Source organism: Budorcas taxicolor, chromosome X (genome assembly GCF_023091745.1).
Source record: "Budorcas taxicolor isolate Tak-1 chromosome X, Takin1.1, whole genome shotgun sequence".
NCBI classification, from domain to species: domain Eukaryota; kingdom Metazoa; phylum Chordata; class Mammalia; order Artiodactyla; family Bovidae; genus Budorcas; species Budorcas taxicolor.
Genome location: NC_068935.1, coordinates 47,418,989 through 47,444,898, shown reverse-complemented (window position 1 = coordinate 47,444,898; position 25,910 = coordinate 47,418,989). Strand labels below are relative to the sequence as shown.

The 25,910-nt window shown below is 39.9% G+C and overlaps 1 protein-coding gene across 1 annotated transcript in view; it reads left to right on the top strand.

The window, feature by feature from the left end:
• The window catches only part of ATP11C (ATPase phospholipid transporting 11C), a 101,903-nt gene that overhangs the window by 58,863 nt on the left and 17,130 nt on the right, over positions 1 to 25,910 (top strand). Inside the window, exons 21-25 of the mRNA XM_052663256.1 lie at positions 3,116 to 3,218; positions 4,853 to 4,998; positions 9,025 to 9,084; positions 17,618 to 17,745; positions 23,825 to 23,960. Of these exons, the coding sequence (XP_052519216.1) occupies positions 3,116 to 3,218; positions 4,853 to 4,998; positions 9,025 to 9,084; positions 17,618 to 17,745; positions 23,825 to 23,960 (573 nt within the window). The remainder of the gene's footprint in view (positions 1 to 3,115; positions 3,219 to 4,852; positions 4,999 to 9,024; positions 9,085 to 17,617; positions 17,746 to 23,824; positions 23,961 to 25,910) is intronic.

The window sequence follows — 25,910 nt, the reverse complement described above, 5'->3', positions numbered from 1 at the left end:
AATTGTATTCCTAACAAAACCCAGTGCAGAGGCCAGCCCCTATGCGCTGTCATTTCCAGCTCCTCCAGCTTGCATTAATCTGCTTCACCTTGCCTCCTTGTACTCACTGCATCTCTGGAACCTTAGAGTGTCAGGTATACAACTTTTCACTTCTGTGTACACTGTATTCTTTTATATGCATTGGTCTTGCTTCTTCTCATCCCTTAGCTGCTTGCTCTAGACCAGGGGCTGGTGTTGTGTCTTTGGCTTCTCCTTCACAGACTTCGCCCCTACCTTGCGCAGGCATGTGCATGCACCCAGCCCATCCTAATTGAGGGAATCGTCTCTCCCTACCTTCTCACTTACAGTTTCTACTGCAATCATATGCTCTTCTTTCTTCAAGCTTCAGAGCCTCTGTTAGCCCCAGCTGGGGAAGCAGATCCTATCAGAACAATATCCATAGAAATCTGTCCCTCTAATCAAAGGTAATACCTCTTTCCTTTTTATTTTCCCCCTACATTCATTGTCTGCTGCTCAGATTGGTCACCTGGGTTTTGATTGCTCCACCGCCCAGGCCAGTATCTGAATTCCTAACACCATGCTGCTTCTCCCACCCAGAACATGGAGCACCCCCCCCCCCCCCCCCCCCCGCCGCCAGCTGTCGTTCAGTCCGTAGTCTCTTTTATTTCTCTCACTATCATCACCTCTTCCAGAATATCACCTACCATCTGCTATCATCTCCTCATAGGTGTTTTTCAAATCACTTCTCCAATCCCAGTCTTTGGAGTTCCACTTGATTTCTCCAGTTGCTTACTGAATACATTTTCTTGGGTGTGTCATTATCACCTCAGTTCAACCTTCTCTAGAGTCCAGTTGTCATTTTCGTTGTCTTTTTTTACAAGTGTTACTGAGCACACTGTACTTCTAGATCTGTATGTTAACGTCCCCTCTGCTTTAACCTTCCGTGTGCTCTCAGTCACCAAATTCTGACCATTTTCTAGTACATTGTCTTTTCCATCTCTTTCCATTAGCTTCCAGGTCCAGGACTTTAACAGCTCATTGAACTCCATGTCGACTAACTTCTTTCTTAGCCTGCAGTCTAGCCTTTTCTTCTCATTTCTCCTTTCTCCTGCACCCTGTTACCACTTTTATAATATGGCCCCATATTATATTATCTACCTGTCCATGTCCCCTTTATGAAAACTCAATTGGTCTGGTCAAATCAGACCCATTTTCTGAGCATATATTGGACTTAACTGTCAGTATGCCTTAGATTGTGCTCTTCCCTTTCCCTGGAATACTCCTCCAAACCCTTTTCCCCATCCATGCATATATTACCAGTCCTTTATGGTTTAGATCAACCCACGCTTCCTTCTATAAAATCGTTTCTCATCACTCTGGCCTGTAGTGTCCTCTCCCTTCTCTGACATCATAGGCCTTCTTATGTGGACAACTTAGATGACAGTGTTATATATTCTCTTGCATAAATATTGAGTATTATTATCTTTTATTGTTAATCTGGTTCTCTGATGTTATTGTATCCATTCCCCATTACATGCTTCCTTAGGTGTGTGACCAAGCCACATATCCTTTTTGAGGGTTTGCACTTCACTTTGCACATTGTGTTGCATATAGTTATAGTAGGTCAATAAATACTTTTTGGTAAATTGATTTCTTTTTTGGTGAGGCTATCTAGAGATTGAAGAGTTCTTAATCTCGGTGACTTGGAACTTCTGAAAAAAAAAAAACTTGATGTTTATCTATCTAGATCTTTATGGGCTTATGGTCCATAGCAGTATATCCTTTTATCTTTCTGCAATGACTGGCTTTCATCTTTTTAATCTGTATTTGTATGCAGAAGCTGTCATCCTTGATAATTTTATCACCTTCCCTAGACCTTTCCTGACTGCATTTTTCTTCTTTTAGGTCATTACTGCATACAGTATAATAGGTGCAATTAGTTAAACCAGTAATGTAGCCCATTAAAAACAAGTTTACTTTTGTCTTTGACTCACTGATTATTTCTGACACTCATAAAGTTTTTAAAAAGAACCAAGTTGAAATGAAGGATTGGGGAAAACCTGGCATTTCCTAGTAACATCATTTTTGTGTCAAATGGATTGGGCATCAGGTTTTTTTGGTATGCAATTTAACTAAAACCTGACTGAATTTTGTTTAAAGAAAAGACTGCAGGATGGTTTTGCCTCATAAATTATTTTTAATCTATATGGGAATGGATTTTATTTATGTTACCTGGTGAAAGCCTTTGAGAGTACAAAATTTTTGCAAGACATTATTTAACTACTTATTTACATAAGCTGTTTAAAAGCTGCTAGATTCCAAGGGGTTTTGAGGGTTGACACATAAAGCAGTCATTGGTAGGAGGACAGCCACTTACCCAATATTCTTCCCACAGTAACTCTGCCAGGAGAAGTTTTCTTTTATTCAGTACCTACCGTGAACACAGCATTGAGCTGCACTGTGCCATCAACATATCTTTAAAAGACACTCAGGGAATGATGATGCTTTATACACATCTCAGGCATCTTTCTGCAAAGGTCATCCATCACCTTTAGGGTACCCCCTTTTAAAATGCAGCAACCTGTATGAGAGATCAAATCATATTGAGCACTCAAAGATTTGGTAAAGTTTAGTCGGCAGGTAGATGGAAATAAGGGTTGGGGTGCACCCAGGGGTGGTTGGAGTATCAGCAGGGAGGAGAGAGGCAGAGGTGATCAAAACCATTATCCTCTCACTGCCCACTTTTGTCCTGGTTGCCCCATGCATATTACCCTAAATCAGCTCTCTGGTCTCCACTTTCTCTCCTTCACTACCTGATCTGAAAGGATATGTGAAGCAGTGACAAGAGGGGATGTGTTCTGCTCTCTAATGTGGGTAGAAGGCATGGATTAGACAGTTCATCCATTAGCAAAACCAGAAACAAGTGGGCACTGGTGTTACGTTTTGAAAAGCAGTGTTGTTCTCCCCTGAGAATTCGACACTATTATATGCACAGACCATCTTTCTGTTTGCAAGGCATCCATTTAAAAGTGTGAATGAGGCAAATACCCCCGTGGAGTACAAGCTCACATTCTGCTTTGACCTTTTCTATACCTCTCTTGTATTTAACGTTTAGATTGTAAGAATGGTGAAGAATTTAAAAGGCAGCCCAATCACACTGTCGATAGGTGATGGTGCCAATGATGTTAGCATGATCTTGGAATCCCATGTGGGCATAGGTAAGAAACATCTAATGAGATGGCAGCTGTAAGGTATCAGTATTGCTTTTAGGTCTAGAGATTATTTTAGAGATTATTCTAGAGATTGTTTTCGTTGCTAGTCTTGAATTTGAATTCAGGAATGATCATTGTTAATCAAATGAAGGTTCTCATCTGATCATGGAATATGCCCATGCATAAGTCCTACCCCTGGTGGGAATGTAGCAATACCAGGCTGGAGGATATTATTTTATTAGCCAAGTAAACCAAATTTCTGAAACCTCTTGGCCGTGTGATTGATCATTTAGCTCTCGTTTTTGCCCGCGTGCAGGAAGCTTTATTGATTTTTCACCTCTGGCCAGATCTCCTGCTTATGTTGCTACACTGTATCTTTTGAGGTCCTTAACTGCTTGGAACTCAGAAATGATAACTGGCTGGCTAATTTTCCTCATGCTGATATCTATGCATGGTCGTTTGGGCTGTAGTGGTGAATTTACATGTTGGCATGCAACAACAGCTTATCTACGACTTCACCATTTTGCCCCCTGTTAGGTTTCTGGGAGGCAGCGATCCTAACACCCCAGCATTTTTTTGGAGGGGGAGAAATAATAGCATTATTAGTATTTTGGAGATGATTGTAAAGCAGTTTGGATTCCCAAATTCTTTCCATTTGGAAGTAACCCTATTTACTGTGGAACTCTAGTTCGACTCATGGGCTACTGACCAGAAATGGCCTGAAGCCACTTGAGCTCATGGGCTCAAACTTGAGCATAGGCTGCTACTCAGCCTTGCAGGACATTTGATCTTGTCTAAAATGTCCATAGTGCATTTTGTCCACGCCAAAAGGTCCTTGAAATTCTGTTGTTTAGTCCCTAAGTCGTGTCTGACTCTTTTGTGACCCTATAGACCGTAGCCTGCCAGGCTACTTTGTCCATGGGATTCTCCAGGCAAGAATACTGGAGTGAGTTGCCATGCCCTCCTCCAGGGGAACTCCACTTCCCTCCAGGGATTGAACCCGCATCTCCTGTATTGGCAGGTGGATTCTTTACCACAGAGCCGCCTGAGAAGCCCCCTTGAAATTTGGTGCTGTCCAGAACTATTTGGTGTGGACCGAGTATGCTCATGGGCATTTTGGGCAAGAGCAAATTTCAAGGATCTTTGGTGTGAATCAGCTGGTTTATGGACATTTTGGACAGGACTAAGTGTTAGCTAACCACTGCTCAGAGTATCATTTGGTATGAGGACTTAACCATCTCATTACAACTCTTCAGTTTTGAGCTCTTAAACCATAAACCCCAGGTCTCTGAGTTGCTTTAATATAGCACCTAGTCTGGTGCCATGTATAATTAATCACTAACCAAGTACCTTCAAGATATTTTTCAGATTAAATTTTTTCCTCAGTATAATTTTTGCCTTATCATGATTAAAATAATGATTTCATTAATTGTTTTATATTTTGTTATAAATAGGTAATTGCCAATTAAACAATTTTACTTTTTATTGATAAATCTCACCGATAAAAGCACTTTTTGCTTAAGAAAACAAAGCTAAACTATTCAATTGAACTGTACTTGTAAGCAAGAAAAACATGGAAGTAACAGATGAGGTGATTACTTACTCTATAAAAATACCCTATAGAGATTGTCTTATTTTAGGTATTAAAGGCAAAGAAGGTCGCCAAGCATCCAGGAATAGCGATTATGCGGTCCCAAAGTTTAAACATTTAAAGAAACTGCTGTTGGCTCATGGACATCTATATTATGTGAGAATCGCACACCTTGTCCAGTATTTCTTCTATAAGGTATGTGATAAAATATTTGTAATTTATGAGCGTTTAACACAGCATTGACTTAGCTTGGTTGTAGGGTTTTTTTTGTTGTTCTTTTTTTCATATTTCTTTTAGTGTCTTAGCCCTGAAATTGGTGGTCAGTAAAACAGAGGTGTTCTATTTAATGAATCAGAAACCAGAAATTCCTTTTAATGAAAGAGATTTGAGATGAAAAATTTTAAGTAAACTTTCTTAAAGTATAGTTTAAATACAGTACAGTGTACCCATTAAATGTTAATAGCTTGATTTTGACAAATGTTTGCGCCCATGTAACTACCACCAGAATCAAATATTGACCATCTCTATCACCCCAGAAAGTTCTCTTGTGCTTTTCCAATCTTCTCCACCCTTGTACCAAACAATGACTTATCCTATTGACATTACTGTATGATATATAGTAATATAAATGATATATAATATATAAATTTAGATATAATTTATGCAACATATACGTTAGATTTACCTGTTTTAACCGTGTACCAGAACTTGATCTCTTATCCTATATTCTGTTCTGTTTATTTTTTTGAAGTTTTTTCAGTTTTCATTTTGAGATAATTTCATACTTTTTAAAAGTTGCAAAATTAGTGAAATCTCGTATACTCTCTGCTCAGCTTTGCCAACTGTTAGCACCTTAGATAACACACAGCATAGTTACCAAGATCAATAAATTGATATTAATTAGCACATTATTAACTAGTCTATATACTGTATTGGAATTTTGCTAATGGTCCCACAGATATTTGTTTTGTGGTCCATTTCAGACTCATGCCTGCATTTAAGGATCCTGATCTCCTTAGTCTTCTTTAACCTGGGATAGTTCCTGTCTTTTTTGTCTTTATGATCTTAACATGTTTGAAGAATGCTGGCCATTTAGTTAGTTGAATGTCCCTCAATTTGGGTTTGTCTAATATTTGCCTGTTATTAGATTCAAGTTTGGGCACAATTACCACAGAAGCGTTATTGCAACCTGCTGAGGGCATCATATCAGGAGGATGTGTTATCAGGATGTCCCATTCATGATAATGTCAACTTTGATACATTGATTCAGATGGTGTTTTGAGGGTCTCAGGACACCTGTTTTGCTTCTGTAATTTTGTTTGAAAAGAGAACTCTCCCACTAAACCAGATACTTTATTCTGTGTTGAAATTCATTACCATCATTCATTGTTACTCAGATTATCACAGACTTGGTGCCCACATCCTTTCACCACGTCCCCATCATTTACTTTTTATTTTATTGTGATGACGTGTAACAAGAGCTCTATCTCCTTAACAGATTATTAAGTGGAAGAATACAGTCCTGTTAAGTATAGCAGATCTCTAGAACTTACTAAAACTTTATACCCATTGAGTATACCCATCCCTGAACATCACCTTTTTTTAAGTCTTGTTTGTTTTCTGGTACCACATGATGTTCTAGGCGCCTCTTGTATTTTTTCCTTCTCCAGCCCTGGATTCACACTTTTCTCCAAGGATCCCTGGTCCTATTTTTTTTTTTTTTTAAACAAATGATATTTAGAAATCTAGATCTGGTGCTCGTTGTGCTCATTGTCATTGGTATCCATATAAACTCAATACTTGAACTCAGTTTGTATGGATACCTTTGATTAAAGCCAACACAAGGTTCATTCTATCTGACCTTTCCCTTTTCCATATTAGTATCTCCTTTCTTCAGCAGTGAGAAACCTGGTTCTCATTTGCATTATTTATTTATTTGCTAAATCCTCAAGTTTATACTTAAAAGTAGTTCCAGAATTGCTAACTCATATATTCCTGTGAGAAACAAGCCTGACTAACTTAAATATGTGTGTGCGCACTTCTGTCTTTATTTCTTTAGCCTTAGAGTATGTAGTCAAAATACTGTTTCCAAAGTTACTTTTTTTTTTTCCTTTTCCGCCATTTTGGTGTGGTTATGCTATTTATATAGAGTCTATGGGGCCTTGGACTCAGTAACTTAACAGCCTCATGTGGGGACGGATGGTTATTCTCTCTTACCTCCCCCTTGAAGGGGAGCCCATGAAGCTTTGGCCATACATATCTGCCTAGCATTCTGACCCTGTTCCAGAAGCTTGTTTGCCTCTTTAAGAATTTGGCCTGCAATTCAAGCAACTGCCACCAGATGGAAGGAGCACTCTGTTAAGAAAAACAAAACAAGTATTAAGATGGCTAATGTTTACCAGTGATCAGTAGGTTACATATCCCTGTTCTCAATTTAGCGGATTATTTATGCAGAAACCCTCTGTCTTCATTAGAATCTCTGTGCCCATTGTTACCTTAGTTACTGACTTAGCATAATTCCCTTCTTATGCTGCCTTTCGTCCCAAGATGATCTCTAATATGTTTGCCCACTCTGGCTGAGCTAAGATGCCTTCCTTCCTCTTATCTTGCCTTTGCATCTTCCAGTTGTTATTACCCTGCAGTGACAGGTCTTCCTGCTTTCTGTTTCTCCACTCGGTTACATAATTCAGCCGGGTTAATGTTTAGAAAATGCCACTTTTCAACTTGTCCTCCAGAAACTTCACAATCCTTTGTCTAAGAATTAGTCTGGCTTTTAAGGCACCCCACCCTGTGCTACATGATATGTTTAAAATACATATGGTCTTGCCTTGGTTCCTGCTATCACCATATCGTATTCATCTTTAACACCTAGTTCAAAGTCTGACTTCTTTTTTCATTCAGTCAACAAATATGCTTGAATGTGTTACCATGTGCCTAGCATTATTTCAGGCCCTTGAGAATTCATAATGAAATAAGACAGGCAAAGTCCTTGTTTTCATGGAACTGTTGCTCTTATGGGAGAGTCAAACCTCCCCTTCCCACAAAGCACCCCCATAATCCACACCTAGCACTGTCTCTTTCTCAGAGCACTTCTTTTATATACATAAAGTACTGTAGAAAGGCGACCGAAAGTATATTGCATTCTGCCAGAATTGATCCATACAAATGAGTGTTGCCCTTCCAGATGATGACCTTGGGAGCTCTGACACTCTGGTGCTGTAGAACTTATTCAAAAGATGTGTAGCATTTTTCTTTAGAAATGTCCTCCACAGCCTGCAGTGTATTTACCTAAATATCCTCAGCTGCGGCAAAGGATCCACTGGATTTTTAAAAACAGCCTCAAGTCTCGCAGAATGGGAAATTAGCTAAGTGAGAACGTGTGACAGAAGGAAAGAGATGGTTTTTTGACGTGGCTCAAAAATGGACTATTGAAGGGGCTGCCCAAAGAGAAATCCAGAGACACGTGAGCAAGTGACAGCAGTGTTCAAATACAGTCAAAGCCTATATTGAAGGACAGCAGTCATTTGAAAACATTAGTGCTGGTAGTTTTGCCTGAAGACATTAATTTTAGTACTTATCCTCTCACCTGGTGGCTTTTACTGCCTTATGCATTCTCAGCTTGTATTTTTTTAATCAGTTTTTCATATTCTCTCAGTTAAGTGATAACTCGCTTAGAAATGAGAGGTTTTGTTTTTTTGTATCACACAGTGTCATCTTTACTTGTAGCAGATGATCAATAATAATAGTTGGTTGTTTAATGAGGCAGTAACAAAGGCAATAAACCATTAGTTGATACTTGTTTGTGTCAATATATACTATAATAATTTCCTGACTATTTATTGGCATTAACAGACTTTAAAATATACACTTAGAGCTTTATGTCAGTCTACTTTGTGATGATTTTACAAACCCAGTTGGCATTTAAGGTGCAGTACCATTAGGTGTTTATATTATATGAGCTCATTTCTTCTCTAGAACAGCAAGAGGATCTCATAAAGTAAGTGAGGTTATCTTCTGCCTGGGAAGAGCAGAAGTTGATATCAATATGAATGTAATCTATTGTTTTGAATTGTTTCCTTACAACTCAGGAGTAGAAGCTTATTGCATTGTGACATTAGAAGCATTTAGGACTGCCTATACTATTGAGTACAGTTTCCTGTTTTAGTTTCAAAAAGTTGATGGAGTGAAACATATTAAACCTTTTCTTCATTTTTTTTCCAGAACCTTTGTTTCATTTTGCCACAATTTTTGTACCAGTTCTTCTGTGGATTCTCACAGCAGGTTGGTTTCCCTAGGTATTTGTTGTAATGTAGTTTATACTTGCTGTTAATAAATTACCTTTTGTGTACTGGATTGTAGAGACTTAAAGAGGTATATCCAAAATAAAAGGATTTTTTTCCCTCTTGGTTCAACAGTTGATCTTCTTGGCCTGGTTTTTGACCAATAGCAAAATTTTATGTCTTTGCTTCAGTAATGGTCTTATTGTTATTTTCTTTTTGAAAGTTATTTGGTACATCCTATTAGAATTGAGATCCATTAAAAAAATGTTTTTGTCAGTGTATATAATGTTTTCCAATAACTTTAAAATGTTATACTATATTTATATTTCATCAAATAAAATTTTTTATCTTTACATTTTCTCAAGTTGATTTTCTAGAAAAAAAACACTGATGTTTAAGCTAGCCAATAAGCAGTAATTCCTGGATAAAGCCTTGGATTAGTTAAAGAATTCTATACTTGTAGCCCTCTGTAGTTTTCTGAACGTTTTTCGCATACAGAATGTGCTATATGTTGACTTGATATGTAAGTGGTTGGATGAGCAGGCACATTTGTAGGTTTCTTTTAACAGCTGAAATACATTTTGCATTGCTTCTAGTGGAAGTATAGCTAACCAAGGGAGCTATAATGCTCAATGACTCAGAAATTTTGTAGTTTACCTATGAGCAATTCAGTGATTTTTACCAAACTGAGCTTCTGGTAACATCATCATAGGTATTAGAAACTGAGTTTCTGTATTTCAAGGCCTGCTCCATTCCTCATGATAGGAAGTGATTTTTCCCCTAATTTCTTGGCAGTATTTTTAGAGAATGTATTCTTTCCAATGGGAAGTGACTGCTATCTTTCTCTTAAACTTGCCTCTTTGCTATATGGTATGCTGTCTCTTATATCAGTTCCATGTCATCAGCCCCATGATGCCTGCTAAGCTGATCAATTTATGAATTAGTTATCTACTGGCTGCAGTAAGTGCCATCGGCCTTCTTGTATTAGCAAGTAACAGCATTGGTAACAGTTTTTAAAATTCTGATAGTTATACTTTTCTTGAACATTCAGATTGCTATTGATCAAAATATTTGTAATTCTTCACTTCATGGATGATGAATGCAAGTTTTAAAAAGACTTTGAAATTTTGAAGCAAACTGATACAGGGAAGCTGGCTTTTAAAACCATGTTGACCAAACAAAAATTGTATGAAGAAAGAAAGGAAACCCTGGGTTTTTGAAACCCTGGGCTGTCAGGGGTCTGCTTAAGGTTCTCATAGGAGTTGATGTTTGCCTTCCTTAGTTGCTCAACTGGTATGTGAATTCATTTAACAAATACTTTTTGAGTGCCTACTGTCTGCCCTGTTAAGTATTGGGAATGTAACAGTGATCATAGTTCTTACCCCATGGAGCTTGCAGTACAGTGAGTGATAGGCAGAGAGACAGTCAGCAATCAAACATATTATGCTGGGTACTTGATACATCCTCTGAAGGAAAAAAAAAGAAAAAAAAAAAAAACAAACAATAAGTGAATAGGGGATTTATTGACTGAGGAAGAGAGCTGCTTTTTTAGACAACCTGATCTGGGAAGTTTTCTCTGATGAGGTGACATTTGGGCAAAGATTTGGAGGAAATGAGGGAAGAACCTAGGCAGACATCTTAGAAAAAGTTTACCAGATAAAAGGAAGGTCTCTTGGTGGCTCAGACGGTAAAGGATCCACCTGCAATGCAGGAGACTCGGGTTCAACCCCCGGGTTAGGAAGATCCCCTGGAGAAAGGAATGGCAACCCACTCCAGTATTCTTGTCTGGAAAATCCCACGGACAGAGGAGCCTGGTGGTCTACAGTCCATGGGGTCGCAAAGAGTCAGACATGACCGAATGACTAACATATCTGAGGTTAGTGATGTTCATAGCTTTCATTTTCACTGTGGCCTTGTGCTGCTGCTGAATGCATAGACTGTTATTGCAAATACCTGGCTCAGACGGTAAAGCGTGTGCCTGCAATGCGAGAGACCTGGGTTTGATCCCTGGGTCGGGACTATCTTCCTGGACAAGGAAATGGCAACCCACTCCAGGACTCTTACCTGGAAAATTCCATGGATGGAGGAAGAGCCTGGTAGGCTTACAGCCCACGGGGTCACAAAGAGTCAGACACGAGAAAGCAACTTCACTGGTGGAATACATACAGGTTAGTCAGCCTTTTTCAGTTTAGGTCTACTTCAGGTGTTGTCTGCAACCCAGGAACTTAGATATGAGCTATGGAGCAGGTAGAAATGGCACCAGGATGCAGATTATTTAAACAAAAATCAACTCTTCGTTTAGTAAAGCTGGAATAGACTGGTTTTTTTTCTTCATGAAAAGATACCATTCATAACAGTTTCACAACAACAGTATTGTCAACTAAACCTGTTGTTTGTTTTGAGGACTTTTCTGTCTCCTCTGATTATGCATCTAAAAATTATAATTATCTCTCATATACACTCAAAGTACCATAGTAGAACAAAAGTAGATTGATGCTCCTTTTGTTTAAATAAAATTCAAGACTAAATTAGACACCAGTCAATCTGGGTTTTTTTTTTTTCTTTCAATTTCTCATAAGCCAAGAAATGGAATGGATGGTTTTCAATGAGAATGTAGTGCAGTGTGCCAACAGACTGGTCGTCTCCCTTGAAAACTAAAAGAAATCTAACACCTTTGAGGGGTACTTTTTAGTTCAGTAATATATTTTGCTGAACTTAAATCTTTGTGTGTGGAAAGTATCTCTATCTTCCATGTTCAGTTCAGTTCAGTTGCTCAGTCGTGTCCGACTCTTTGCAACCCCATGGATGCAGCATGCCAGGCCTCCCTGTCCATCACCAACTCCCCGAGTTTACCCAAACTCATGTCCATTGAGTTGGTAATGCATTGAGTTGGTAATGCCATCCAACCATCGCATCCTCTGTCGTCCCCTTCTCTGCCTTCCCTCGATCTATCCCAGCATCAGGGTCTTTTCAAATGAGTTAGTTCGTCGCAAAAAGTAGCCAAAGTATTGGAGTTTCAGCTTCAACATCAGTCCTTCCAATGAACACCCAGGACTGATCTTCTTTAGGAGGGACTGGTTGGATCTCCTTGCAGTCCAAGGGACTCTCAAGAGTCTTCTCCAACACCACAGTTCAAAAGCATCAATTCTTTGGTGCTCAGCTTTCTTTACAGTCCAACTCTCACATCCATACATGACCACTGGGAAAACTATAGCCTTGACTAGACGGACCTTTGTGGGCAAAGTAATGTCTCTGCTTTTCAATATGCTGTCTAGGTTGGTCATAACTTTCCTTCCAAGGAGTAAGTCTCTTTTAATTTCATGGCTGCAGTCACCATCTGCAGTGATTTTGGAGCCCCAAAAAATAAAGTCTGACACTGTTTCCACTGTTTCCCCATCTATTTCCCATGAAGTGATGGGACCAGATGCCATGATCTTCGTTTTCTGAATGTTGAGCTTTAAGCCAACTTTTTCACTCTCCTCTTTCACTTTCATCAAGAGGCTTTTTAGTTCCTCTTCACTTTCTGCCATAAGGGTGGTGTCATCTGCATATCTGAGGTTATTGATATTTCTCCCAGCAATCTTGATTCCAGCTTGTGTTTCTTCCAGCTCAGCATTTCTCATGATGTACTCTGCATATAAGTTAAATAGGCAGGATGGCAATATACAGCCTTGATGTACTCCTTTTCCTATTTGGAACCAGTCTGTTGTTCCATGTCCAGTTCTAACTGTTGCTTGCTGACCTGCATACAGATTTCTCAAGAGGCAAGTCAGGTGGTCTGCTATTCCTGTCTCTTTCAGAATTTTCCACAATTCGTTGTGATCCACATAGTCAATGGCTTTGGCATAGTCAATAAAGCAGGAATAGATGTTTTTCTGGAACTCTCTTGCTTTTTCGATGATCCAGCTCATGTTGGCAGTTTCATCTCTGGTTCCTCTGCCTTTTCTAAAACCAGCTTGAATGTCTGGAAGTTCACCGTTCACGTATTTTTGAAGCCTGGCTTGGAGAATTTTGAGCATTATTTTGCTAGCATGTGAGATGAGTGGAATTGTGCAGTAGTTTGAGCATTCTTTGGCGTTGCCTTTCTTTGGGATTGCAATGAAAACTGACCTTTTCCAGACCCATGGCTACTGTTGAGTTTTCCAAATTTGTGGGCATATTGCGTGTAGTACTTTCACAGCATCAACTTTTAGAACTTGAAAAAGCTCAACTGGAATTCCATCACCTCCATTAGCTTTGTTTGTAGTGATGCTTCCTAAGCCCTACTTGACTTCACATTCCAGGATGTCTCGCTCTAGGTGAATGATCACATCATCGTGATTATCTGGGTCATGAAGATCTTTTTTGTACAGTTCTTCTGTGTATTCTTGCCACCTCTTCTTGATATCTTCTGCTTCTGTTAGGTCCATACCATTTCTGTCCTTTATTGAGGCCATCTTTGCATGAAATGTTCCCTTGGTATCTCTAGTTTTCTTGAAGAGATCTCTAGTCTCTCCCATTCTATTGTTTTCTTCTGTTTCTTTGCACTTATCACTGAGGAAGGCTTTCTTATCTCTCCTTGCTATTCTTTGGAACTCTCCATTCAAATGAGTGTATCTTTCCTTTTCTCCTTTGCTTTTCGCTTCTCTTCTTTTCACAGCTATTTGTAAGCCCTCCTCAGACAGCCATTTTGCTCTTTTGCATTTTTTTTTCTTGAAAATGGTCTTCCTCCCTGTCTCCTGTGCAGTGTCACGAACCTCCATCCACAGTTCATCAGGTATTCTGTCTATCAGATCTAATCCCTGAAATCTATTTCTTACTTCCACTGTATAATCATAAGGGATTTGATTTAGGTCATACCTGAATGGTCTAGTGGTTTTCCCCACTTTCTTCAGTTTAAGTCTGAATTTGGCAATAAGGAGTTTATGATCTGAGCCACAGTCAGCTCCCGGTCTTGTTTTTGCTGACTGTATAGAGCTTCTCCATCTTTGGCTGCAGAGAATACAATCAGTCTGATTTTGGTGTTGGCCATCTGGTGATGTCCATGTGTAGAGTCTTCTCTTGTGTTGTTGGAAGAGAGTGTTTGCTATGACCAGTGTGTTCTCTTGGGAAAACTCTATTAGCCTTTGCCCTGCTTCATTTTGTACTCCACGGCCAAATTTGCCTGTAACTCCAGGTGTTTCCTTACTCCCTACTTTTGCATTCCAGTCCCCTGTAATGAAAAGGACATCTTTTGGGGGTGTTAGTTCTAAAAGATCTTGTAGGTCTTCATAGAGCCGTTCAACTTCAGCTTCTTCAGCATTACTGGTTGGGGCATAGACTTGGATTACTGTGATATTGAATGGTTTGCCTTGGAAATGAACAGAGATCATTCTGTCGTTTTTGAGATTGCATCCAAGTATTGCATTTTGGACTCTCTTGTTGACTATAATGGCTACTCCATTTCTTCTAAGGGATTCCTGCCTGCAGTAGTAGATATAATGGTCATCTGAGTTAAATTCACCCATTCCAGTCCATTTTAGTTCGCTGATTCCTAAAATGTCAACATTCACTCTTGCCACCTCCTGTTTGACCACTTCCAATCTGCCTTGATTCATGGACCTAACATTCTGGGTCCCTATGCAATATTGTTCTTTACAGCATCTGACCTTGCTTCTGTCACCAGTCACATCCACAGCTGGGTATTGTTTTTGCTTTGGCTTCGTCCCTTCATTCTTTCTGGAGTTACTTCTCCACTGATATCCAGTAGCATATTGGGCACCTACCGACCTGGGGAGTTCCTCTTTTAGTGTCCTATCTTTTTGCCTTTTCATACTGTTCATAGGGTTCTCAAGGCTAGAATAGTGAAGTGGTTCACCATTCCCTTCTCCAGTGGACCACATTTTGTCTCCATCTTACATGTAGAACATGTTTTTAAGCTTATTGAAAAAGTTGCATACATTATCTCTTGCTTTGTGTCTGCTGCAGGCAAGAAGTTTGGTCCCCTCCTCTAGGCTCTCCCAGCTCGCTATACAGTCACCACACTGCCTCCCCCTCTACACTTGATCTTAGCTGAAAGGCCAAGAAGCAATTGCCTCCCCCTCTAGAATTTGAACTCCTTGCAGACAGGGCATGAATCTTCTCTGTTCTCAGTATTTCACACTTGGTAAACACTCAGTAAATATTTTTTCCCCATGTAGCACTGTGTAGAAACTACTGAACTCAGTAAATATTTTCATCACAACAAGGTTCATTATAAACACCTTAATATTTTTTCAATAAAGGAATATTTATAATGTCAGATCAGTCCTATACAAATACGTTATAGCTTCCAATCTCTAGTCATTCATCCAGTTTTTGTTCAATGCTTCCTGTAAGCCAAGTTCTTTTCTAGGAATTCAAGATTGTCAAAGCCAGGAGAACACTTGCAGTTCATCAAACTAGGTTTATTAGTCAATGCAACAGAAAGAATGTATACCATGAGGAACAGTGGAGCCTCTTAGAAAGAGAGTGTCAGAAAAGTCTTGTAAGATTTGGGCTTGAGTTAGGTGATTTGGGGAAGGGTTTAAGAAATAGTAGGGCCTTGCTGGCTGCTGTTAGCAAATGGGATTAATTTTATGACTGGCCATGTTAGTAAATCTTGTCCAGGAAGCTAACATGTCATTGGTCAAGAAGTAGTAGTCACCCAGATTAGCCAGAACATAGATGTTGGTCATTATTGTGATCTGGACAATGTTTATATTGTGTCTGTGTTCAGAAGTGGTTATGGAGTGGTCATGTTTTTGTCTCCATCCATCACAGTCACAGTGGCCTTGTTTGATGTTGCTGTTTTGTGAAATTGTTTGTGTTCTACAGAGTACCAGTGCCTAGCTGTGAGTGCTAGGCCAACTCTTGGATGTCAGGGGCTGCTTTGCTTTTTCATAAGCTACAGCTATCAATAAAATAAGTAAAAATCCCTGGGCACACAGAGCTTAAATTCTAGTATGAAGAGAGATAGAGTAAACATAATAAATTTATCATGTAAATTAAAAGGTGATTAGTACTATAAGAGGGAAAAAACAGGGTGGAGGAAATGTGTTCAAGAGAGGACGTGGCACGTTAAATCAAGATTGGTCTGACTGAGAAGGTGACAGACAGGTAAAGAGAAGCCAAATCAAGGGGGACTTTACAGCCCCACCATTATAGAAACTTCTTTACTTTTAGAGATAAAGGAATCCACTGGAGAGTTTGAACAAAACAGTTATTTGATTTCACTTATTTTCTAGTAGAGCTGCTCAGGTGGTTTTGTTGAGAGTAGGCTACAGGTCAAAGGGAAAAGAAGCAGGGAGATCAACTAAAGGCTTGCAAGATGGTCAGAGTGGAGGGGCTAAGAAGTAATGTAGTTCTGAATATATTTAAAAGTGGAGCCAGTAAACACTTCTTCATAGACTGGATAGGGATTGTGAAAAAGAGAAGAGTCAAGGGTAAATACAAGATTTCAGTTCTGGCTGATCAAAAAGATTTAGTTGCCCTTTCCAGAGACGAGGAAGACTTCAAGAGAAACAGATTTCAGGTGAGACAAGTCAGGAATTCAGTCCTGGACATAAGTTTGAAAGATACTAGACACTTAGAAGGAAGTATTGAGTGGGCTGTTGGTCATATGAAACAAGTCTGGGCTACATACAGGAATTTTCAGTGAATGGGTTGTATTAAAACCACAGGACTATATGAGATCAGCTAGAGAACTAGTATAAAGTTCCAGACTTGGAGTGCTGGAACACGCCAACACAGAGGGCTCAGGAGGAAGAGGAGCCTGAGAAGGAATGGCCAATGAAGTAGAAAGAGAATCACTCAAATCAAAAAAATGTCTTGAGCAAGTAAGCAGTACCAGACACCAAAGGTATATACTAGGGTTGCAAACATTGTGGGGCCACTTACTGAAGTAGGGAACATGGGAGGAATCAGATTTAAAGGGAATGAGTTTGCTTTTAGACATTGTGAATTGCAGGTTGTCCTATGGGACAACCAGCAGGAAGTTTGATCTGGAGCCTATGGAATTTAGAGCAAGAAAGAATCATGATCATATGAATATATTTAGCTTTGATTTTTGTGAATATATTTATTTAATTCTTACTAAATGGCCACATTCAATATTATAAATACAGTCCAGAAAAGGTCATAGTGGTATTTAAAAGCATGTAAAATATTAACCCAAAAAACTGTGGCATGGGCTGCCCACTGCTTATATTTAGTTTTCCTAAGGAGTTCCTCTCTTATACTTAATTGGTCTTCATTCACTGAAAATTTTTTGAAAAGTTCTTGGTTAGTATCTGTTAGAAATAGTTTATAGCATGTAAACATTCTGAATAAGAGCCTATTTTTAAAGGGAGATATATTAATATGATGTATTACAATATGTTAGTTTCTTTTCTGTACTCATCAGAGTGACCTTATTTACAAAACATTTTTGTGCAGTCACACAAAGTATGAAAGGAAACTGTCTTGTTTTAGCTTGTGATTTTTCTAGACAGTTTAATATCCTCTGGCAGATGATTGTTCCAGTACGTTTATTTCTCTTTTGTGGTTTGTCATTACAGCCACTGTATGATGCTGCTTACCTTACAATGTACAATATCTGCTTCACATCCTTGCCCATCCTGGCCTACAGTCTACTGGAACAGCACATCAATATTGACACATTGACCTCAGATCCCCGATTGTACATGTAAGTTGAACATATGTAAGGTAAAATCCCCTCAGACATTCAAAGTTGTGGGTTTCATTTTATCTGCAGGTCAGAAGGACACAGAACTTCCCTCCTGGTTTGATTACGTGGTTCTATTCTGAATTTTTAGCTACTTAAACTAAATCATCCAGTTGGAAAATGACTTGTCCTAGGTATATGTCTTATACTTGGATGGGTGAAATTATTTAGTTCAGAATCAGTAGTTCCTAAAACTTTGCCTACATTGTCATAGAGTTCTAGAATCTTAGATGAAGACACACTAGTTTTAACTACCTACCACCTCACCTGCCACCTGATGTGAAGAGCTGACTCATTGGAAAAGACCCTGATGCTGGGAAAGATTGAGGGCAGGAGGAGAAGGGGAGGACAGAGGAGGAGATGGTTGGATGGCATCACCGACTCAATGGACATAAGTTTGGGCAAACTCCAGGAGATAGTGAAGGACAGGGAAGCATGCTGCAGTCTATGCAGTCACAAAGAGTTAGACACGGCTTAGCAACTGAACAACTCCTTCACCCCAAAAAGGGCCACCCAAAAATATAATAGATTGAACTGACGATGTTATGTTAGGCTTTCTTTTGTAAACTGTCCCTGAAACATAGCTTCCCTGCCTTGTTAGCTCCCATTCTAAAATGGCATTGTTGAAGAAAACAATTAACTCATCAAGCCTTTATATTCATGTTGTGTTAGTTGGAAATAGTTGTTTTTCTCTTGGATGGGTACTTGGCACTAGCCCCAGTTCCTTAACCTTTGATTAAATTGGATTTTTGTAAGTGAAGCCTACAGCTAAGGATAAAGATGTTAATTTACTGCAGATTGTAAGCATTATTGAATAGTGGGTAGCAACTGCAATAGAGAGAGTTGAGTAAGGTTAATTTGTGCAAAGTGAAGATGTATGACTCATAAAACTCACAATTAAGAATTGTTAGACTTAACCAGAGTTATAAAATTTGTTCTCATTTTAAAAATGTTTATTATGAAAAATTTAAAACATCCCAGAAGTAGCAACAATACTATTTATATAGTGAACTTCCCTGTCCTCACCACTCCGCTTGAATATCAACTCATGGCCAATCCTACTTCATTAATAACCTTGTCTTCTCCATCAAGGACTTATTTTAAAGCAAATATCAATCATTATATAAAATAGTTATTTCAGTACACTACCATACCTAATACCTTCCCTGGTGGTTCAGACGGTAAAGCGTCTGCCTACAATGCAGGAGACCTGGCTTCAATCTCTTGGACTGCAAGGAGATCCAACCAGTCCATTCTGAAGGAGATCAGCCCTGGGATCTCTTTGGAAGGAATGATGCTAAAGCTGAAACTCCAGTACTTTGGCCACCTCATGTGAAGAGTTGACTCATTGGAAAAGACTGATGCTAGGAAGGATTGGGGGCAGGAGGAGAAGGGGACGACAGAGGATGAGATGGCTGGATGGCATCACTGACTCGATGGACATTTGGGTAAACTCTGGGAGTTGGTGATGGACAGGGAGGCCTGGCGTGCTGCGATTCATGGGATCACAAAGAGTTGGACATGACTGAGCAACTGAACTGAACTGAACCATACCTAAAAATTTAACAAGTTCATTATATCGTCAAATATCCAGTCAATGCTCAGGTTTTTCCAGTTGATTCATGTCTTATAGCATGCTTATTTGAAACTGTATATAAGACCCGTATACTGCAATTGGTAAATAGGCTTCTGAGACTCTCTTAATCTGTAGGTTATTTTGACAATTTATTTGTTAATGAAACCTGATCATTTACCTTGTAGAGTTTCCCCCAATCTGGTATTTGCTGATTGCTTCCTCATGGCGGTAATGAGTTCTGCTCTGGTATTTCTTGCAAAGGGTATAGTTTGATTAACAGAAGAATCATAGCACCCTTGGTAGACATCTTCCAGAGCATGAGCTCTCATACCCTCTTGTTTAAATAAATGAAGACTCAAGGCCCAGAAACGATTTGCCTAAGGATAGAGGGTATAATGAGAGGCCAGGGCAAGATCCGATTTCCCTCCTCCTGATGACCAGGCCTGTGCTCTTTTCCACAGGCTGGTGGTTTTCAAATCTTGAGCAGCAGTGTTCTGTCTTCAGACAACAACTAAAGTGAAGACCAGTAGTGCAATGACTCTGGTGGAAGAGGGATTTGGGTGGTGGGGAGCAGAATGCCTCCTGTTCAGCGCCACCAAGAGCTGTAGCCTTGCCTATGCCCTAATCTCAGCTCTGCCCTTGCCAAAGTCACTTCACTGAGATGGGCCTTAGTTTCCTCTTCAGTAACAACAGATCTAATCACAGTGCTTGGGGGAGGATTAAATGAGTGACTACATGGAAAAACTTACAGTGGTGCCTGCATGCATGTGCTCAGTCTGTCAGTCATGTCTGACTCTTTGTGACCCCATGGACTCTAATCCACCAGGCACCTGTGTCCATGGGATTCCCCAGGCAAGAATACTGGCGTGGATTGCCATGCCCTCCTCCAGGGGATCTTCCTGACCCAGGGATCAAACCCAAGTCTACTGCATTGCAGGCAGATTTATTACCACTGAGCCACCAGGGAAGCCCACAGTGGTGCACATAGTAAATTTTCAATGTGCTTAGTCGCTCAGTCCTATCCTACTTTTTGTGACCCCATGGACTATAGCCCACCAGGCTCCTATATCCATGAGTATTCTTCAGGCAAGAATACTGGAGTGGGTTGCCATGCCAAAATTTTCAATAGATGGTAGCTATATAATCTTACTGTTCTATTAATAACACCCTTCTCCACATAACTTCAGGGCTATGCTGAGCACTTTTGCACATTAAGAATGTTGTAAACTTGAAGCAAGCTATTGAGTACAAATTCTTGTAAGGGTTTCTATGAAGTTTTAGTAACGACACATGGGTATAGATCATGAGTTTTTATTATTCTTTTATTTATTTATGGCTGTGCTAGGTGTTCATTGATACATGCGGGACTTTCAGTAGTTGTAGCAAGCAGGGGCTACTCTCTAGTTGTGGTATGCATGGGCTTCTCATTGAGGTGGCTTCTCTTAGGGAGCATAGGCTCAATAGTTGTGGCTCATGGGCTTAGCTGTTCCTGAATCTTCCTGGATCAGGGATCAAACCCATGTCTACTGGATTGGCAGGTGGATTTTTTACCACTGAGCCACCAGGGAAGCCTCGTCATGAATTTTTAAACAATTTTGCATAGAGGGTATAGTTGCCACATCTGATGGAGAAATGAAAGCCAGGGCATACCTATCACATAGCCCAAAAGGCAGCTTCCTGCCTGCCTGCCCTGACAAGATGCTGCTCTCAGCCTGTCACTGTGTTGGAGATTGCTCCATTGCTCTGAGCATTCCTTTGTAAACAGGAAGCTCCAGTCTTCATACGTGGCTTTCTCCACATTTGTACCACTTAATGTGACGTGTGGCCTTATGTAACATATTATAGATGTCACCTTCATGGACTTAGCAATGCAGGCGTTTACCAAAAATTTTGATGTGAAATGTGACATAACTGGATCTTTCCATATTTTTTGAGAGAAATTTGAAAAGTAAACTGTAGTACTTGTTTCAAGGGTAGAGGCATAGTCTTCTACCACTTTAAAAGGTGAAAGAAAGGTCTCGGTACACCTGCTGCCTCTGATTATATGGAAATGCTCAGGTCTGTGCTGCTGGTCAGCACCCCTCATCTTCATTGCCTCCTGTTCCCTTCACATTGCTGCTGCAGCTAAGTTGCTTCAGTCATGTCCGACTCTGTGTGGGCATAGATGGCAGCCCACCAGGCTTTGCCGTCCCCAGGATTCTCCAGGCAAGAACACTGGAGTGGATTGCCATTTCCTTCTCCAATGCATGAAAGTGAAAAGTGAAAGTGAAGTCACTGAGTCGTGTCCAACTCTCAGCGACCCCATGGACTGCAGCCTACCAGGCTCCTCCGTCCATGGGATTCTCCAGGCAAGAGTACTGGAGTGGGGTGCCATTGTCTTCTCCCCCTTCACATTAGCTACCACATTCTAAGTTACAGCAGGTCCGTCATTCACCTGAGTTCAGCTAGGAAACTTCAGCTATAACCCAACACACCATGACACTGCTTCCTTTCTTCCCACAATGCGTGATGTAAATCCAGTGACTGGCTGGAAAGACAGGAACCACTTCCTGCCTCAACCCTACTCAGTGACTCTCAAAACCCTCATTGGCTGGCATTTGCTGGGCACGCCTTTCAAGGCTCTTTAAGAGAATTGCTTTCCCAGTGGCTCCCTGTTGCCTTGGGAATGTGGCTTATTGGCTGTGGGTAGAGCTCATTTCTGGAAAGCAGTTACTTCTTTCCTCCTGCAGCTTTCTAGGGCAAATAGCGGCGTATAGCTTTATGCAACCCCACCATTGCTGTGGAGAAGCAAATGGCAACCCACTCCAGTATTCTTGCCTGGAGAATCCCATGGACAGAGGAGCCTAGTGGGCTGCTGTCCATAGGGTTGCACAGAGTCAGACGTGACTGAAGTGACTTAGCATGCATGCATGCATTAGAGAAGGAAATGGCAACCCACTCCAGTATTCTTGCCTGGAGAATGCCAAGGACAGAGGAGCCTGGTGGGCTTCCATCTATAGGGTTGCACAGAGTCAGACACTACTGAAGCGACTTAGCAGCAGCAGCAGCTAGCTCCATTGCTGATTTCTGTGTGCACTTGGACATCTTAGTAGGTAAAAGTTGCTTAATGGCTGTTTTTCAGGAAAGCCCACAGCACTCCATACCAACAGAACAGGGATCAGTTGCACTTACATTACAAAGGTCTTTCTTATTCATTATAGCTCAGTGACAGTCTTCATAATATTGGCAACAAGTGCTCTATTTGAATGATTACATACTTTTTGATACATGTTAAGAGGAATTTGAAATAGAAGCTAAAGAATTCCATGCACAGACCTATATCTTCTTTCTGTAGCTCTATCCCATTAGAATCGGTAGCCTTATTTGACATCCTGACTTGTACCCAGAACACTCTTATTTTTGACGGATGTTAAACTTTGGATCTGTCTACCCGCCATTTATCAAAGCCTGGCTGTACAGCTTCAGACATGTTATTTGACTCTTTTTAAAGATATAAAGGGCACCACAAGACTTAAGAAAGGTTAAATTCCCAGAAAGAAATCTTGATTAAAAGAAGTATTTTTATAATTATAGTTACAAAGTCATGGTAGCTTGTTTGGTTGAGAGCATGTGATTTAAAGTCAGCTCTGGTATATAGCTGTATTAGTGGTTCCCAAACTTTACTACACATTAGAATTACCTGGGGAGTTGTACTTTTTTTTTAATTTGACTGTGCTCGGTCTTAGTTGTGGCACGTGGGATTGAAGATCTATGTTGCGGCAAGAGAACTCTTAAGTTGCAGCATGTAGTATATTTAGTTGCAGCATGTGGGATCTAGTTTCCTGCCCAGGGATGGAACCTGGGTCGGCTGCATTGGGAGCACAGAGTTTTAGCCACTGGACCACCAGGGAACTCCTACTTGTGAAGTTTTAAAATTGTCCTGGTTAGCCAGGTTATACCTCATGCCAGTTAAATCAGAATGAGAGTGGGAGCCAGACATCAATGTCTTTATAAAGATCCCCTTGTGATTCCAGTGTGGATCAGAGTTTGGAAACCATTATGATACACCTTTTTGAGGCTCATTATTTGAAAATGGTAGTGATAAGAATACCTATCTCATGGTTTTTGTGTGTACACAAATGGACTATATAAAACTCTTAACCTGTTTTTATAAGCATATAATGAGTACTCAATAAATGAGCTGATTATTATTATTGATGATATTAATATTGTCAGTGACCAGAATTGTAACGTAGAGGCACTATAACAACTTACTCCAACACCTCAGACAGGAGGTGATTACACAAAGACAAACCTGTGTCTCCATCTGATCTTTTAATGAAAGCCTACCAATCCCTCAGGAGGAACTCCTTTCATTCTATAAACAGGGTCAAACCCCATGCGCACCGTCAGTGTTTCACTGTATCTTTAAATAAACAGCCTACAGAGATTCATTAACTTGTCTTTTTTCCCATTTCTCAATAGGAAAATATCTGGAAATGCCATGCTACAGTTGGGCCCATTCCTATACTGGACATTTCTGGCTGCATTTGAAGGAACAGTGTTTTTCTTTGGGACTTACTTTCTTTTTCAGACTACATCCTTAGACGAAAATGGAAAGGTAAAAAAAATTACGTCTTTTGCTGTTATAAGCATGGCTTAATTTTTTTCCATAGGCATTGGATCTATCGTACACATACTATAGCTGTAATCATTTTGCAAATTATTTCTTAAAGGTATGGTATTTAGTTCTCACAGCATCCTTAGAACAATTGAAATGCAAAGTAAAAAATCACTTCCTGCGTGCACACCTAACTAGAAAGCTTACATGCAAACCTCTGGAAGCTTAACTTGGCTGTAATTTTTACTAGATGAACAGAATTCTTGGGACTTTAGACTTTGAACCTGTACACTTTGATGTGAGCCAGGCTTTTGCTATTTTAAAAGCAAAGTCTGTCCCCACTCAGTTCTTAGTCTGTGCTTAGAGTGCAAGGAGGTAGCTGCCATATGTTTGTAGTATTTGCCCAATAATTAGGGAATTCCCTTCTCTTCCTCCTTCTTTTCCACATGGGTGCATAGTGTTTTCCAGAAAGGCTACACTGATCCTGTCAGTGTCTTCCTAGCAAGTGACTCCATACGTCAGCACCTGCATTGGGGTGACTTTGCCCTGGCTGTGCTCTAGGAGAGAATTGCTGATGGGGTGAGGTCTTTGGCAGCCGCACAGTAGAAAATCGAACCCACCTTTCATGCTGCTTCCACTAGGTTCTTTGCTACTTCTCAGCTTCCTCTTTTATGGTCATTCATAGTTTATAATCATGTGAAGCAAAGCTAAGTTTCAAAAAGACTACTGAGTACAATGACTATGTCTAGAACCATGCAATCACCATCTACTACAGAAGTGATAGGCTCAGTGAATTTGAATGATATACTGAAATTAGGTACTACAGTTAAAACTTCTCTAATTTGGACTAACAGAAATCAGTTTAATCACTGCGTAAGTGTTGATGAAATACAGATTTAGTACTTTAGTGTAGGCACACATAGCATTTGCCAGGAAGAATTCCCTAGTGAATCTGTGTGCATCCTCAGGCCAGTCACTTCAGTTTTCGAAGTCACCTTTGCCCAGTGGTAAGCAGAAGAGATTAGATTGTATGATTTCTCAGATCCCTTCAGCTTTATGACTTGATTCTGTAACTTTACCTTTTTATTTTATGTTTATTTGGCACATAAATTATAGACAGCTGACTATACTCTCCCACAATTCTGTTGATACGGTTCATTTGCTCAGCAAACTCTACTAGTGGTGCATGGGGAGCCTCAACCCACCCTGTGTTTAATTCATCACCCATTTTGAGTTCATGAAGTCCAAATGAATTAGACGTTATTGTATGTTTGCTAAAATTGTAATAAGAACTACTATCAGCAGTTAAACATAACACCATGTATGATTTGATCAAATCCTTTTTTTTTGCTATTAATCTTAATTTTTTGTTTTTATTTTTTAAAAACCTTTTACATTTCATTTTCTGTTTTGATGTTATGCATTCAGATCTTGACAGCATTTGGTAAGCATATGTGCCATTCATTGCCATCGTTCGGATTTATACATGGTATCTACTTTTCTTTGATGTGTACATGCTAACAGCTGTAATATAGCAACAAAATTATTTTGGTTTTTTATTAAGATATAACTGACATGTAACATTATATGTCTCAGTTGTATAATATAATGATTTGATATTTGTATGTACTGATTGATCACCATAATAAGTCTAGTTACCCTGTCACCATATCACCATATACTCTATTTTTAAAATGAGAGTTCATTTGTCTGCAAATTAGTCCTTATTTGAGATCTTTAGAGCTATACTGGGCTTCCCTGATAGCTCAGTTGGTAAAGAATCCGCCTGCAATGCAGGGGACGCTGGTTTGATTCCTGGGTCAGGAAGATCTGCTGGAGAAGTGACAGGCTACCCACTCCAGTATTCTTGGGCTTCCCTGGTGGCTCAGCTGGAAAAGAATCCACTTGCAATGCTGGAGACCTGGGTTTGATCCCTGGGTTGGGAAGATC